This window comes from Austrofundulus limnaeus, unplaced genomic scaffold (assembly GCF_001266775.1).
Source record: "Austrofundulus limnaeus strain Quisiro unplaced genomic scaffold, Austrofundulus_limnaeus-1.0 Scaffold129, whole genome shotgun sequence".
Taxonomy (NCBI): Eukaryota; Metazoa; Chordata; class Actinopteri; order Cyprinodontiformes; family Rivulidae; genus Austrofundulus; species Austrofundulus limnaeus.
The window spans coordinates 1177334-1191661 of NW_013952531.1; the positions used below are offsets into that span (position 1 = coordinate 1177334).

The 14328-nt window shown below is 39.9% G+C and overlaps 2 protein-coding genes across 3 annotated transcripts in view; one reads left to right on the top strand and one right to left on the bottom strand.

The window, feature by feature from the left end:
* rbm25b (RNA binding motif protein 25b) overlaps positions 1–11483 on the top strand; it is a 13629-nt gene extending 2146 nt beyond the window's left edge. The window contains exons 3-17 of one of the 2 annotated variants that reach the window (XM_014015472.1): positions 829–1049; positions 1275–1332; positions 1909–2069; positions 2253–2435; positions 3166–3249; positions 6007–6272; positions 7034–7151; positions 7335–7424; positions 7608–7681; positions 7920–8070; positions 8276–8693; positions 10139–10434; positions 10593–10691; positions 10765–10812; positions 10898–11483. In XM_014015472.1, coding sequence (XP_013870926.1) covers positions 829–1049; positions 1275–1332; positions 1909–2069; positions 2253–2435; positions 3166–3249; positions 6007–6272; positions 7034–7151; positions 7335–7424; positions 7608–7681; positions 7920–8070; positions 8276–8693; positions 10139–10434; positions 10593–10691; positions 10765–10812; positions 10898–10990 — 2360 coding nt within the window. In that variant the 3' untranslated portion in view covers positions 10991–11483. The remainder of the gene's footprint in view (positions 1–828; positions 1050–1274; positions 1333–1908; positions 2070–2252; positions 2436–3165; positions 3250–6006; positions 6273–7033; positions 7152–7334; positions 7425–7607; positions 7682–7919; positions 8071–8275; positions 8694–10138; positions 10435–10592; positions 10692–10764; positions 10813–10897) is intronic. The other variant, XM_014015471.1, reaches the window with a different exon arrangement.
* A 69-nt stretch (positions 11484–11552) lies between these two features.
* eif2s1b (eukaryotic translation initiation factor 2, subunit 1 alpha b) overlaps positions 11553–14328 on the bottom strand; it is a 7682-nt gene continuing 4906 nt past the window's right edge. The window contains exons 3-8 of the mRNA XM_014015475.1: positions 13793–13872; positions 13558–13709; positions 13379–13485; positions 13206–13303; positions 12960–13103; positions 11553–12072 (exon numbers count right to left, since the gene is read on the bottom strand). Coding sequence (XP_013870929.1) covers positions 11947–12072; positions 12960–13103; positions 13206–13303; positions 13379–13485; positions 13558–13709; positions 13793–13872 — 707 coding nt within the window. The 3' untranslated portion in view covers positions 11553–11946. The remainder of the gene's footprint in view (positions 12073–12959; positions 13104–13205; positions 13304–13378; positions 13486–13557; positions 13710–13792; positions 13873–14328) is intronic.

Sequence of the window (14328 nt, forward strand, 5' to 3'; positions counted from 1 at the left end):
AAACATAAATGTCCAGAAATGAAGTTATTTGTAATAATGTGGAATGGCACAGGGAAAAAGTATTGAACACACTTACTGTCCACACTTATTATCTTTTAAATTGATTTCTGGAGATTATCCAAGGTGCTTCATGACCCATAATTGGGTCCCAAGTCCAACTTTGGGAACCAAAGTGCAGTGGTTCCCAAACTTTTCAGCTTTTGACCCACAAAATAACAGTAGCAGAGACCTGAGCCCACAACTGTTTCTGGATGATAAACATTTCAGGTCAATTAAACATGGGCATAGTAACAATATTTGTATACTACATTTATCCATTTTAAAAACACTAACCTCACTCCTTTGTAACAACTAAGGCAAAAATGTCATTAATTCAGAAAATCTTTTCAGGACACCACCTTGATGTTTCGGGACCCCACTTTGGGTCCCGACCCCAACTTTGGGAAACACTGTCTTATGGCATAGTTAGTAGCAACCACTTGTTGATAAATGTGTATATATTGAATGACCAGTTCCTATAAAGCTCCCCGTGGCAGGGAAGATACTCTGATCATAAATGTGGTTTAATCATTGCACACAGGCTGTAGTGAGGGTTGCAAATTCCCCACATATGGGAATATCATGTTCATATTATCTTGTTGGGGGGGACTGCGTGAAAAAATTGTTTTTGAGTGTCTAGAAAAGTGCCAAAAAAGACTAAAGCATTATTATTTTTATAAAAATATCCCTGCAATGTTTTAATATAAAAATGTTACGTATGATTAGCAGTAATTTAAACCTCCTGTTTCCTAACAGCTTTCTTTACTTGATGTGTATTTTGTTTAACTGTTGCAGGAGCTCCAATGATCCCGGTTCACATGGGCATCATGGCCCCCGCCCCTGCAGTCATGGTCCAGTCTCTTCCAGTCGTCAGTAAGCCTCCCGTTCCAAAGAAGGACATTTCAGCTTTGCGAGCCAAAGATGACGAGGGCAGTGGGCCCACCACCACTGTGTTTGTTGGGAACATATCAGAAAAAGCTTCAGACATGCTGATCAGACAGCTGCTGGCGGTAAGATAGCTTATGAAGATCATTCTTTTTGGATTAAATATCGCACCAAATGTATCTGAGTTAATATTAACAATATTAAAACAGACAAGCACTTTATGTACTTATGTTTTTTTTAGTATTAATTATAAAATATTGCATGAGTAATCAGCAACCTCATTAAATATGTTTGCTATGTTTTGTCTTACTAAGGCTGTTTAGTTAAACCAGTTTGTGCTCTTTTTACAGAAATGTGGTATTGTTTTGAGCTGGAAGAGAGTTCAAGGAGCCTCTGGCAAGCTTCAAGGTAATTCCTAGCATCACTGGGTCTGGGAAACCTTTAATAATAGTAATTCTCAGTGATAAGCTTTTGAATTATACACTGCTCAAAAAAATAAAGGGAACACTTAAACAACGCACACTAAGTCCAAGTAAATCAAACTTTTGTGAAGCACATTCAACTCTGTACAGAACAGAGTACTCAATGTGAATATTTCATTGATTAAGATCGGGAGTTAGCGTGCGTTGTTTAAGTGTTCCCTTTATTTTTTTGAGCAGTAGTGTTCCCTTTATTTTTTTGAGCAGTGTATATTACTAATACAGTTAAACTTTAAATTAGCTCAGATTGTAAAAGGCAAATCTACAAAAAATGTAATGAATGAAAGAAGGAATTCCTCTTTAACTGTTGCTGGATGTCTGAATAAAAGGCATTCTGGGTAACTTTGTCACAAAATCACCGAACTTAAAAAAAATTAATCGGTGCGATTTCTAAAAAAAAAAGTTACATTTTAAAATCCACAGTAAAAACAGTCTCAGTCTATTTCTTCTTTTTTTATCCTGTTAAATCTTTTAAAGTTTAAAGTTACCCACCTCTCTGTTGCAGCTTTTGGTTTTTGTGAATACAAAGAGCCAGAGTCCACCCTGCGAGCTCTGCGATTGCTTCACGACTTGCAGATTGGGGACAAAAACCTGCTAGTGAAGGTGGATGCAAAGACTAAATCTCAGCTGGACGAGTGGAAGGCCAAGAAGAGGACTGCTAATGGGGTAGGAAGTTTTTAAAGGGAATAATTATTGCTGATAATAAGTTTGATTAGTTTTATGTGTAAGTCTCCAAACTGCTGTGCATTTTCTTCAGATTTGCTAAGCTATAAATACATTTAGTGCAACTTCTTAATTCTAAAATGTACTGATAACTAAACTAGAATGTTTGTTTTTCTGTATCTACAGACTAAGAAGGCAGAGGATGGAGGAGATGAAGAGGAGGTTCTTGACGAGGAAACGAAGAGAAGAGATCAGCTGGTCAGAGAGGCCATTGATGGATTGATGCGGGAATATGCTGCAGAACTTAACGCCCCTTCTCAGGACGAGGAGTCTCAGCGACGGAAAAGAAAAAAGGAAAAGAAAGAAGAGGTACGACCATATCTGGTTATCTTTTATGTCAAAACAATGCAAGTTTAAAGAGCCAATATTATGTGTTTCTCAGGCATTTATTTAAATACTATACCATAATAAAGTATCTATGTCACCTTTAGCAGTTATTAAAATGCTGTTTTTCTGTTTAAATAGAAAATAAACTTATCTTCTCATCACTTCCTCTTCTAAATGCCTTGAAATTGGCCTCTGTCTCTTTAAGAACCTCCTTCTGCTTCTGTCCCGTCCCGTTTGGGGGCTGGGGAGGGTGGGGTTTCTGCACGCGGGGGGCTGTGCATGTGCGCCATGATGCAGTTTACTTGGCATCTGAAAATACATTTCCTCAAAGGTATTTTTAATCTGAAAAGAGCTTCACTGAGTGAGAACTAATGTGGAGAGCTCAGCAGACAGTTAGGTTTCACTTTCACCCGAGAGCCTGCGGGGTGTGGGGGGGAGCGGGGGTGCGCTCTGCCATGAGGAAGTTCGGCTTAAAGACACGCCCCGGGGGCGTTTCTGGTTCCCGCCTGTCGTTTTGCTCCTCAGCATGGCTTCCTAAAAACACTGCAGGATTTCTCAAACGTGATAAATGAGTCAGAGCAAGGCTTTGGGCATGTTTTTTTTATGAGAGTATAACTATAGCATGATATAAAAGTCAAAGTTTATTTTACATGATATTGCCCCTTTAAATGTTTTTTTATTTTATTTTAATTCAATATGTTTTTCTCTACAGGATGATATTAACACCATTGACATTGAAGAGGACAAGAGAGACCTGATTTCCAGAGAGATTAGTAAATTTCGGGACACTCACAAGGTAAAGTGGCTTTTTTTAATCTTGTAATTGACATTCCAGGTTTTGGACTGCAGTTTCTCACGTAGTTCACATTTAGTTTGCAACACTTGATCTCAGTAACATGAACACTGAGTGCTGATTGGCCGGCTCTAAAATGTGTAACACTATTCTTATTGCTTACGCCCGTTACTATTTAAAATAATGCCCATTCAACCCTCACAACACAACTCTTAATATTGTCACCGCAGGCCTAATTTGAAATTTGTGACCTCCGTAGTGAAGCTATTAGTTGTGACCATTAGAGATGAATTTTCTTCATTCATTACACAAAAATGCATGGAGACGATGTAAAGTTACCCTAAAGCTAATCTATTCATTAAACCCCACCATTATGATAGTGATCATATGGTGACTAAAGCAAGATGAATCTCAGAGCTTTGGAAAAAGTTGCCAGGATAAGGATGTAAGTATCATCCTTCTTTTATTATATACATATACTGGGCGCCCCCCTCTTGAGGACTTGCATTGGGGCAACTGTGCAGCTCTTCACTTGTCGGGGTTAAATTCAATCATTAGACGTCATTAATACTCTCCTTAATACTTTGGCAGTTCCCTGAAGTGTGGAGAGTCAGTGAACCTGTGCGAGTTCTCCGTAACTTCTGCTGTTTTAATGATGTTCATGTTGAAGCACAAGGACTGAGTAACTGCTGCAGTGAATTTTACTGTAACCTTTGTTATGATAGTAGGGCGGGGGCGCCCTCTCCACAGCAGTATGATGATCTGAAGCCTGACAAGGTAAGTAGTCTGTGTGTTGTGTGATCTCTCGTTCATTTTTTCTTCTTAATCACTATCATACTTTTCCTCTCTTCTTTCTTTGATTTATTTTGTGCTCCAGATAGATTACTGGCTTTATTCAACTTGTAAAGGGTATAAAATAAAACTTATGAAAGAAAAATAGGAATTAGGAAATGGATTTAGTCAACAGAGGTTATTACTCTAGCTTTTATGAGTTTAAATAAATGGTTAATAATTAAAAGAAAATGCTAGATGACATGAGAATATTTGGCAGACTTAAATTCTAAAAGAAATGATTTTACTTGTTAGTTTCATGCATGATGTGAGGTTTACCAGGGTCTAGTAGTCTTTATGGAGGTAAGTAAAAGCACACACTACAGACAGTGTGGGGACTCGCTGAATCGACAAAACATGCCAGGAGGTTTATGCAAAAATCAACTCAATTAGCTTTTTTTTTTACCCCAGTTTTTGACTTAATCGTCAGTTGACAGTGGAGGAATCAATAAATCATTTTAAAGCTCATTTTAAATGTAAATGCGGTACTTAAGGTGCTGTCACACTAGAATGTTTCACACAACTTGTGTAAAGTTTGAAAAGTTGTCCAACATTAAATATGTTGAAGCTGAAGATGGAATAAAAGAAATCTACTGGAAACAATTGGAATATACACAATAAGTAAAATAGTCATAACACAATTTTCACAAGTCAGCCTAAGTTGTCTAAAATGCTATTTTATGACACAACCTTTGGAATTTTTTTGAAAACATTTCTGCAAAACGGCTGCAAAAGCCTCAGTCCGTTCACAAATCACCCCGAGGCGTCCAGAAGGCGTCTGATTCTCCTTCAGGTGTTTTAGTGAAAGTTTCCGGAGATTAGCTTTATTTACGCACAACCCTTTGTGTGTTTAGTGTGTCTGGACTGGAAAAGAAAATGACCTCACTTTTAACTTCAGAAAGGATTTCACAAATAAGAGCTTCCATGATTCATCTGTTAGGTGCTGTTTATGTTAAAATCTCAAAGTTGGATGAAACAAACTAGTTCAGGTCCTAAAATAAGTGGTTAAACTTGACTAGTCTCAAAGGCCATTTCTCATTTCTTTGTTGTGTTTTTAAGTTTTCTTCTCTTCAGTTGTGTTACACCCAAGGCTTTCCTTCAGTCCATATTTGTTGCTGCTTCAGATTCTTAGATGTAGCACCGCAGATGAAAGTATAAGGTTTAATTTAGCCAAACGTCAGCACACTTCATACCTGCCAAGCCTTGTGTGTAATGCATGTAAAATAGTCATGGTGTGTGTGAACAAATGGTCACGGAGAGCAGCTGAAGTCTTCTGCACGGGTAAGACTGCTTCTACAATTTTATTCATCTGTGCAGAAATGTAACTAATTTTCATGATGTTTATTTCTTGATTTAATAACCACACCAAATGCCATGTTACACTTTGAAGTGAAAGATGTTGTTGATGATTTTTGATGATGCTTTTAAGCAAGATATCAAAAAATAAAATAAAATCCCATAACGTTTTTTTTTCCTTGTATACCGTGTGACCTGCTTTCCTCCCAGGCCTAACTTAAAAGGCTTGTAGGGGCAGCGAAGGGCTGAGTCCATAGTTCAACACCTGTAAGTCACAAACAACTAGTTCAACAAAAAAACTGATGCCTGTTTTTGTTTTTCTTGTTCTGAAAGAAGGAACCGTAAGGAGAGAAAATATTGTCTTGCTGGCGTTTTTTAAAAACGCCAAAAAAAAGAAAAGAATCATGTTGCACAGATCTTTCCTTCCATTTGAGTGGTTTCCAGTTGCATTCTTGCTAAATGTAGTTTTCTTCAGCAACAAACTGCACCATGTTAGACTGTAGGACATGTTCTTCTGTGAAACCCCTCAAAACCTGGAAAATACTCGATCTGTGCTTAAATCTAAGCTTGCTGCAAACCGCCGACCGGACGTCGCGCCACCTCAGCTGAACCCGCCTGTGCTTTGCTCTGCAGAAACTGGAGGAGGAGAAGGACAAGCGGGAGAAGGAGCGGCAGGAGTTTGAGCGAGAGAGGAGGGAGCGCGAAAAGGAGCGAGAGCGGGAGCGGGAGCGGCGGGACCGCGAGCGGGAGAAGGAGCGAGAGCGGGAGAGGGAGCGAGAGAGGGAACGGGAGCGGGAGAGGGAGAGAGACAAGGACCGGGACCGCAAGACCAGAGAGAGGGAGAGAGAGCGAGAGAGAGACTGGGACAGAGACAGGAGCGCCGACCGCAGCCGGTCAAGGTGAAGTTACCTTTTCTTTTTATCAAATCAAAATCTAAACATTCAACAGTAAAGTTTAATTTGTCATTATTATTTCTGCTGCACTTAAAGCTCCTGTGGCACCAATTTTTGTAATACATGAGTGCATTTTTAGAAAGAGGACATTGATAAAATATTGGAAACGAAATTTCATGTCACTGAGATGAACCGTTGTTGAGATATTTGCCTGTGAAGAAACAGGAAGTGATGTCAGAGGGGAACGTCTGCATGTGAACAGAGTGTTGCTACAACAGTCAACAACACAAACTGTAGAGAAGAATCTGATGTTTCTTTAGATTATTTTGAGTATCAGAGAGCTGAAGAGTTGGAGTTCAAATTATATTGTTTTAATAAACAAAGAGCAGAGTTTTCTTTGTTAGAGTTCCACTCTGATGTCACTTCCTGTTTCACTTTGGCTGAGCCAAGTTCAAAAGAAAATATGTCAGTTATGTAACAAAATGGGTTGAATTGTGTGCATTATTCCAACTTTCTTAAATATAAAGATTTCTTTGATTTTTTTGTATTTGAAGAATATGCATGTCACAGGCCCTTTAAAACATTTATTTTCAGTAATTTAAAGAAACGTGTTTAAAACTACTTTATTGTAGTTTTTACAAATATACATGCATTTACTCCAGAACTGTTTGAGCAACAGAATGCATCATGTGTTTAATAAAGCCTCTCTGTGAGACTTCTCTGTCTGTTTATATTTTCTGTTCATAATAGTTTTTGTTTCTGTGCAGAGAGTTGAGTCGTGACAGAGAGCGAGAAAAGAAACGGGACCAGGAAGATGAGGAGGAGGCTTACGAACGCAGGAAACTGGAGAGGAAACTCCGGGATAAAGAAGCAGCGTACCAAGAGGTAGGAAAAGCAGAAATAATAAAAGGTGCAGATAAGAGAGGCCAGTCGTGCTCTCCAACACAAATCAGTGCTTCAAGTGAAGTTTGTGGCTCTGAAGAAATAAAATCTAATTTTTTGTCTTGAAGTATTTGAAAATATGTTTGTATTTTTTTTTTTTTTTACATTTTATTGTTTTTGTTAAAGCGTTTGAAAAACTGGGAGCTGAGGGAGAGGAAGAAGGCCAGAGATTATGCCAAAGAGACTGAAAGAGAAGATGAGCGCAGACGAGAAATGGTGAGAAAACAAGCAGAAAGTCACCAAAATCCAGAATTTGTATTTAAATGTATTAAGTTTGCACTTTTCACTTATTACATTTTTGTTATCTAGGCAGTATTTTATTTATTTTTGTTATTAAGTCAGAAAATAAAATGTATCCTGTAGAGAAATTCAGCGTAAATGAATGTGAATGCTTTTTAGGTAAAAGAAGGCAAACGGTTAAAGGAGTTTCTTGAAGATTACGATGATGACAGAGATGACCCCAAGTATTACAGGTGAACAATAATTATAAGGAAAGCTGCACTTTTATCTTTACAGGAAATAAATGTCTGTATGTTTCTGTAAAATTATTTGTTTCTGATACTTGAGTGTTAAATGGATGACTGATGAAATCTGTTCAAATAGTGACAGAAATGTTGAAAACGCAGGCTTTGTTACGGTTAAATGTTGAATTCATGCAGCGCTGCAGCTCTGTTGTCGCTCTGAGGCTGATGTTTTCTTTGCGACCACTAGGGGCAGTGCGCTGCAGAAACGTCTCAGAGACCGAGAGAAGGAGATGGAGGCAGACGAGCGTGACAGGAAGAGAGAGAAGGAGGAGCTGGAGGAGATCAGACGGAGGCTGTTAGACGAGGGACACCCAGACCCGGACGCAGAGCTGCGCAGGGTAACGCTCGTCTGTCAGAACGTTGTGTGTCTGCCTGTGTCTGCATGTGTGAGTGTGCGTGCTGCCTGGGGTTTCTGTGAAGGTCATTTTACCATCTGAGCCTCTCTGCATCTCTGCACAACAGAAAATCAGTCAGCTTTCATTGTCTCGTGACCCTTTTTTAAAATATTTGGTTATATGCAGCAGTTGTTTGTTATTGGTGCAGATGGAGGAGGAAGAGGAGGAGCGTCTGAGACAGCCCCCCGTCATCCAAGAACCCGAACCCGAGGAGCAGCGCGACATCCACCGGAGTTCACGAGACCACCGGGAACGGAAACCGGAACAGGAAACGGTAGAACCCCGGTCGCAGCCCAGCCACTCGGATGAGGAGGTGGAGGAGGGCGAGGAGGAGGAGGAGGATTACGACAACGAAGAAGAAAACTCCAACGTGAAACCGCAGTTGAAGCCCACGATGCGGCCCATCACAGCCGCGCCCTCCGTGTCCTCGGCGAGCGGCGGCGCGTCTCCCAACACTCCCGGAGACGAGTCACCCTGCGGCATCATCATCCCCCATGAGAACTCACCTCCAGACGCTCTGCCGCAGGAGGAGCACCGGCCGAAGATCGGCCTCAGCCTCAAGCTGGGTGAGTTTAGATTCAGTTCAAAAATAAGGCCTTAATTAGCCTTAAAATATAGTCTTAATGATGACTTTAATAAGTGATGACTGAAATACTCACATTCAGGCATTCCCCTTTGACATCGCTTCCTGTTACTTCACCTGCAAATATCTCAACAACTGTCCATCTGAGCAATGTGACATTCCTTTTCTAATATTTTTATGTTGTCTTTCCAAAAATGCATTCATATTTCTTAGAAAACCTTTGATGTCACAGGCACTTTAAAGTTTTATCCACAGCAAGCTGGGGTTGAGAACCCACTCTGGGTCCTAAAACAACTAATTTTGGGTCATTAGAGGATTTCCAGGAATTAAATTAGGTTTAAAACTGATTGAAAGGATGTTTCTGCTGTATTTGATAAAAAAAAACCCAGTCAGATATGGATAAAAACAATTGATCTGTTAGCAGTATTTCAGTAATTCAACCAAAAATACTTTGATTCATGACTTTCTGCTGTTATTTTGTCATTTGTGTTTGTGAAATTGGTCTTAAATTTAATTTCACTTGGCATTAAAAAGTCTTAAATTTAACTTGGAGCCCTGGAGTAAATCAGTTTGAAGAGTGGAAAATCCAAAAAAAAAAATTAGTAAACTTTAACAGTAATTTTAACTAGAATCTTAGTGGTTTCTTCATATGAAGCAGTAATCGTGTTTCCCTCCAGTTGTAGAGTGAATTTTTATCGAACTTTTAAAAAAAACCAAAAAATTAAATAAAAATTTGAATATAGACTGTTTCCATCTAGTTTCCCTCGAATGTTTGATGCGAATAAACGAGGCTACTCCACCCGTGATTACGTCAGACGTCGGCGACAAGCTTTGCGGTAGTAAACAGGAAGTGAAACTTGCTAACTAGCAGAGGCTAATCATATCGGGAAAATGGAGTGATTTTTTTTCGTGAATGCCTTGCTATTGGGCAAGTTGTAATTATTCTATCTATTCAGCTAGTACAGGCTATGTTTAACGCTGCCAGGAGACGTAGGGAAATAAACGCAAAGTTAAACTATGCAGCAGAAAGACACGTGCAACTACGCAGGAACGAGGCAGGAAAGCGGAAACAGCTGAACGTCATGTGAGGTAAATATGCGCTACGTCAGAATTTATTCGGCAAACGTGTTTCCATCTCCTGTTTTGTGCATTAACTACTTTGTGAATCATCCAAAAACCACCTCAAGCGAGCGTAAAAACTATTTAGCGAATTGAGGATTTTTATTTTTATTTTGCTGTTTCCATCCGACTTTTTTTCGCATTTTTAATGCGACGCTTCTAAATGCGCATCAAAAAGCCTTGATGGAAACACGGTTAGTGACATCCTCCGAGCCTTTAAACAAATCAAACTGCAGCTGTTTCCTCCCATGATGCAGACGTACGATCAGTCGTAGCTCTGTTGAAGTAAACGCTGCGTGTCGTCCTCAGGCGCTACAGGAAGCCCCGGCCAACCCCACGCAGGCAAGAGGAAGAAGCTGCCGGTGGACAGCGTCTTCAACAAGTTCGACGACGAAGAGGCTGACGAACAGCCGCGCAAGCGGAAGCTGGTGCCCCTGGATTACGACGACGAAAAGAGCCTGGGCGTGGACGGCGCCGGGCTCTCCAGCATAAAGGGGGGCAACTCTGAGGAGAAACACAAACACATCAAGAGCCTGATCGAGAAGATCCCCACAGCAAAGCCTGAGCTGTTCAACTATCCACTGGACTGGTCCATGGTGGACACGGTGAGGAGCATCACTCTCTTAGTGGAGATTAACTCAAAGCTTTAGCTCAAATAATAAATAAAAATAATGCTGACTTTGCAGTTTTATGGAGCTGTGTTCAGATTTAAACGATTCGATGTCATTATTTTTCTCTCTGATCTTATTTAAATCTGAATCAGACGTTGATGGAGCGGCGAGTTCGGCCCTGGATCAATAAAAAAATCATAGAGTACATCGGTGAGGAGGAAGCTACGTTAGTGGACTTTGTGTGCTCAAAGGTACGAATCATGCCACATCATAAACATCTTTTTGGATTTGAAGGGAAAAGAAATGACTTTTGTCTGTTCTCAGGTGATGGCTCACAGTATGCCGCAGAGCATCTTGGATGATGTTGCTATGGTGAGACCATACTGTTGTACAAGATTAAAACGGGTCTTCTTTGTTTCAAGCATGTTGACTTCGATTCTGCTTTTCTCTCATTCAGGTTCTTGATGAAGAAGCGGAGGTCTTCATAGTGAAGATGTGGCGGTTGCTTATTTATGAAACCGAAGCAAAGAAAATCGGACTGGTAAAATAAAGTGTAACCACTGGAAGAAGAGGACCCACACCCCGCATTGTGTACAGTAGTGTAGTGTCATCCCAAACAGTCTCTGCCGGTTCTGCTCATTCTCAATGTTTTTTTATTTTTTCTTCAACACTCAGGCTGGATGCACCTTGCAGGTGCTGTTAATGTTCCTCCTGTGTTCAAAGTGGCTGATCAGTTTTGAAAGCTGTCACACGTTCGCTGCAGTAACACAACTGAAGACAGGAACTTGTTTGAGGACTTTGACTTCAACTTACATGAATGTGGACTTTTTTTAATGGAGGTTTTTATGGGTTGAAGCAACTTGAGCCCATCTCTTCATCACATTCCTGACAGATAAGTTGGGATGTTCACGAAAACAGCTACAGTAACTTATCCTGGTCACTATAGAAAGCTCAGAACAGGGACAGTTATGTGAACTTGTGAAGACCTCCATTGTATTTTTTGTATTGAACATTTGATTAAACCTTCGTTTCTGTTTTTTAAATGTATTTTTTATGCTTGTCTTAGTGCGTCTCAGAGGTGGTTTAAACAGAAACAGAACGACACGTAGAGATAAAAATTTCTAGACTTTTATTGATTTTACTTGATCTGAACAAGAAGCAGGTCTTGCTGGTAAACACTCTTAAATTAGATAATTACCAGATGAAGTCACCACTGAGTGCTGTAGCCTTCAGTCACATCCAGAGATGAAGAGCTGAAGACACTGGGCTTTGAAACAAGAGGTAAGTGAAGGCCACTGGAAACAGCATCTATTTATTCAAATGAGCATACTTAGAGACTATACTGCTGTTTGACGCGTAACCTTCTGTGTCCATGTTGGTGTCATCTTCAAACAGATTTTTCCAATTAAATGCCATTTAATGTTTGCGATGTTAAAGCTGAGCCCAGGTCTGTCCAAAAAAAAAAAAAAGCTGCTTTGAGAATTTCTCTTTCATGGAGGACCGACTCTAGTCTTCTGTTTTGGCCTCCATCTCTTCTGCGTCGTCGTCTCCGTCCACCTCAGCGTTCTCTCTTTCTAACCTCTCCAGCTGCCGGGCCAACTCCGTCTCATCCGTGTCCGTCACCACCTTGGGCTGCGGGGTCCCAGGAGAGTTGATTTAAAAACATACGTAGAATCTTATTTAATTCTGTGGCTTTATAAATTAATGTGACCCATCAACAGGCAGCTAATACATTTGTAACAATTGATTTTTGTCAATACATAAAAACCTTATCTACAGTCATTTAAAGAAATTTATAAACTAACAGTAGCTACCAAAAAAAAAAGGATTTTGAACAGAAATGCCTTAAATTTTTTGTGTTTTTCCCACAAAATAGCAAAGCCTTTCTTCTTTCCTCTTTAAAATAACCTAAAACAATAGGATAACGCTTTGATATTTGGTGTAAATCCTGATTAAGAAGACATATCCAGGTATCTAAAATGCAGCTAAAAAAATAATTAAGATGATTACGGTTAGTTAGCTCAGGGGTTCTCAAAGTTTTTGTGTCTGGGGACCCCATACAAGGGTGAAAAAATTCCAGGGACCCCCTCAACCCAATGCAAAAATAATTTACTGTTATTTTAACCCTTAAATGGCATGGTAATATTATTTTTGTCTGGTTTAGTCTGTTTATTTTATTAGTGCATTATTTAAAATAAAACCATGTTAATTAATTGAAATTTTTTGGGGACCCCTAAGACATGGCTCGCAGACCCCAGTTTGAGAACCTATGAGTTAGCTAACCCTAACAAGTCACTAAAACATCGGTTTACAAAAATTCAGAAATTGCACCCGTTCTCTCCCAGTGTGGTCATATATCTGATTCTGGCCATTTAGAATTAATAAAAAATAAAAAAAAAAACATTATCAAGCATTAACATCAAAATAAGATTTAAAAAAAAAAGTAAATAGAAAAATTTACTCCACACCTTAAATAAGGGGGCGTTAATAACTGTAACCTGTAAAGAAAGCAAACTGACCTCCATCTGAATGTTAAAGACGCCTCTTTTCTCTTCGATCTTCTCCTTGATGGCAGCCATGGCCTGGTTGAGCACAGACAGGCCCTCTGTTCGCTCCAGAGTGGTCGTCGTCATCACGTAGCGAGGAGGGGCGATCAGGTTGATCTACAAGATCATGATGTTAGTCTTAGTGCCACTTTATAATATTTCTCCTTCGTCAGTAAATTTATAAAAGCTGATCAGCACTCAGGTCAGAGGCTTTATTACCTTGATGGGCATGGACTCTGTGGAGCAGCCGAGACCGGCCCTCAGAGCTTCCTTTACTGCATCGATACCCTCATATCCATAGCACGCAACTTCAATGTCTGCAGGAAAATAAAATACATCAAGGTTGTGTCTTTACCTCAAGGTTCAGTTGAGAAAACCCATAAATCTCGAACCTGCTCTGATTTTGACGGCCTGCGGAGTGAGTCGCCTGTTGATGTTATCGATCAGCACATCCCTCTCCTCCTCTGTTAGGTCCAGGCCATCCAGGATGGTGGGATCTCTGCAACATCAAACACTCGCTCACGACTCCGCTACAGATCCAGGTCTTTGTTCAGTTCTCTGGGGGACTTACGACACGGCCTGTTTGAAGACGTCGTAAGCTCCGTATCCCGGCCTCTTGTACTTCTCGTCAAAGACCCAGGCGGTGCGCTGGTACAGGCTCTCCAGCTGCTCGTCCTTACTGTACTCCAGCACCTCTGCCACGTGTCGCAGGATGCTGTACACCTGAACACAGTGATCAACATGCAGCTTTGAATCACCTTTATTAGTAAAACATATGGTTGCGGTATGAAACAAACAGGACTTACAGTTTTAGATTTAGTGAATTTGTCTTCACACTTGATGGCCTCCTCTGGTGAAACTCTCCTTTTTGACAAATCAATGTACCCTGAAGACAACAAGTCAGGTCAGAGTTAAGAAAATTTATTTTTTTTCAAACAAAATTGATTAAATAAAAGCTGAACAGCACTTAAAAGTGAGAGAAATAGGTTTTATCTTTAGACAAAGACTGCTTTAATTTACTCCATTATATTTCAAGTTCTGGTGCTAATAATATAAACTTAGAAAAAATAAGGACATTTGTATTTGGTAAAGTATTTCTTTTTTGTAACAATGCTTCTTGGTAATACTGATGAAAAGCCTGTTAATTTTCCTTTTAAGTGGAGCCACATTTGTAAGGAACATGCATTTGTGTGTTGTGCAGATTCTGTTAATATTCACACTTGTTTTGAGCTCCTAGTACCTCCAGGTGCTTCAATCAGATGATTTATTGATCAACATTGTTACAAAGAAATAATTACACACACACACACACACACACACACACACACACACACACACACAC